This window comes from Arachis ipaensis, chromosome B07 (genome assembly GCF_000816755.2).
Source record: "Arachis ipaensis cultivar K30076 chromosome B07, Araip1.1, whole genome shotgun sequence".
NCBI classification, from domain to species: Eukaryota; Viridiplantae; Streptophyta; class Magnoliopsida; order Fabales; family Fabaceae; genus Arachis; species Arachis ipaensis.
In genome coordinates this window covers 52,077,686-52,080,175 of record NC_029791.2, presented here as the reverse complement: position 1 = coordinate 52,080,175, position 2,490 = coordinate 52,077,686, and the positions used below count along the sequence as shown (strand labels likewise).

The 2,490-nt window shown below is 33.8% G+C and overlaps 1 protein-coding gene across 1 annotated transcript in view; it reads right to left on the bottom strand.

Annotated features, from left to right (window-relative positions):
- LOC107607197 overlaps positions 324-2,490 on the bottom strand; it is a 4,551-nt gene continuing 2,384 nt past the window's right edge. Inside the window, exons 2-3 of the mRNA XM_021107816.1 lie at positions 631-715; positions 324-482 (exon numbers count right to left, since the gene is read on the bottom strand). Coding sequence (XP_020963475.1) covers positions 324-482; positions 631-715 — 244 coding nt within the window. The remainder of the gene's footprint in view (positions 483-630; positions 716-2,490) is intronic.

Sequence of the window (2,490 nt, the reverse complement as noted above, 5' to 3'; positions counted from 1 at the left end):
AATTTTATTAAACCCAAAAGTACTAATGTCATTTAATTTTAATTTTTAACTTTTATCATAAATGAAAATATGTGACTTTGTATGCATTAGATAATAAAAAAAATACTCATAATAAAAAAAAGTTAAATTTACTCATTCTATATATTTATAGGAGTGTAGATGATTCACATAAGAGTTATGAGATTTTTTTTTTTGAATTTTATTTTTAAATTAGTATTCACTTTTGAGTGTAATAATTATGAATTAATATATGATGGTAACTAACTGCGATTCAAGAGAATATAGAAAGAGAATAAAAAACAAAGGAAGAAAGAGAGAACAAGCTAATATAAGAATGGTGGTGAGGAATCCACCATGCCAGATCTTTCTTTTGTTTTGTTTTCTGCCGTACCAATAACATATTCCAAGCCGTTATAGACAACACCCACATTGCTTGGTGCATCTTCACGTTGCAGGTTTTGTTCACTTATTGGTAGAAGTATCTAAAAGATTAGAGATATAATCGACAACTTGCATAATGAGGCAACACAATAGAAAATTTTACAAAACAAAGGTAGTAGCAGTTTATAAAAATAAAGCAATTAATGTCAAATATATAAGGTAACACCATGTAAAAATTTGGCAGAGAACCTTTCCACGCTGCTGTTTTCTCTGAGCTTGTTCATTTCCATTAGAATCAAGCTCAGGACTTGTAAAATCCAGAAGATCTGACACACTGCATTAAAAGAGTCACAGTTTTTTGGTGTCCTGAATACAACAATCAACAGAAATTCTTCATGGCATAGGCATCTAAACCATTTTGAAGAGGAGAGTCATTGTAACCTACTTCAAAGCGAGCTCGTATTGTTGCATATGATAGTAAAAGACAGAAAGGTCCCATAGCTTTTCATCGTGTCAGGATGATCAAGCCCAAGCTCCCTCTCATTTATATCAACCGCCTTTTGCTGATATATTGTGGCCTAAATAAGCAAAACTCGAACAAGTTCATTAGCAACAATAATGATGGATAGACTCTACTTTCTACACTACATGAGAAGCAAATATAACAGAATCTTCACATGATTACCATAACTTGCTTGGTAAAGAACCACATCTAAAAGATTATAGGCATTTGGAGTAATTCGATGATAGGTACATCAAACAGCCATCATCTTCACCAATGCCTGCAATTAAATAGACAAGAGTGTATAGAAAATAACAGATCATGCTTAAGACAGATAACAAACAAGATGATAACAGTTAAACCACAAGATGATAACCCAAAATAATGCTTTAAACTGCAAGTTCCAACATTAATTTGAGATGACTTAAAGCATAGCTGGTGCAAGAGAGGTAAATTTATTAAGCATAAGATGATGATAGTCAAACCACATTATTAGGTCATGATTAATAAAATTTATACAAGGCATAAATAGGTGGGAAGATAATTCATGGCAGCAATAATGCCAGGAATATTTTTCTGAACACAAATAAAAAAAAAAGCAAAAAATATATATAGGAATGGCATTAAGCAAAAGAAGAACTCATGGCAAGATGTTGGGAACAAACTGTGCCATTCCTCTAAACTCAAACTACACATACAAGTTTTAAATCAAGGATCAAATTGGCACATTTTCCTACTTTTCATCAACTGCATTTCACAAAGCTGCTGGAGGATTTGGAGGACTCAATATCTAGCACAGATCTGTCATCCCAATCCCTTATCCAAACCCTACTGGTGATTTCACTTTGCTCATTGGTGATTGGTTCAAGACCAACCACAAGGTAATTAACCAACCAGGATTATTACACTTTGTTCCATTCTTGATGAATCATAAAGAAATTGAATGTTAGTCCTCTTGATTGTAGACATTAAGGCAGACTTTGGATTAAAGCAAGAATTGACAAAATTAACAACATCGAATATAAAATCACAGAAATTAAAGTAAATCACATTAATTACAGAAATCACTACAGTACTATAATAATTAAAAGAAATCACAGAGGGGGAGTTACCGGAAGAGAGAGGCTGACGACGGTGACGAAGTACGAGAAAGACGGCGACACTCTCTGGAATGAGGAAGACGGCGACGCTCTCTGACGCGGCGACGTTCTCCTCGGCTAGGTGAGGCGCGCGACGAATGCTGCGGTGACCTTGGCAGGGCGCCGTGCAGAAAAAGAAGGAAGAGGATGGAGAAAGAAGCTGTCGAAGAAAATCGGGAGCCGAGTGTGAAGGAGAAGAGACAAAGAAGAGACTATGGCATAATGGCAGTGAGTCTGAGATTCGAAGATTGGGTGAGAAATCTAGGAACATTTTGATATTTTTTTAGTACGGTTTAAATTTGTTTATTTATTTATTTATTTATTTATTTTTGGTATGTGTTTATGTCTTTTATAATTAAACTAATCAATAATACAAAATACTTTTAAGCCATTCATATTCATAACAAACATGTGTATACAAAAATCAATCACTAGATCAATCATCTATATTAAATACATAGTAAAATA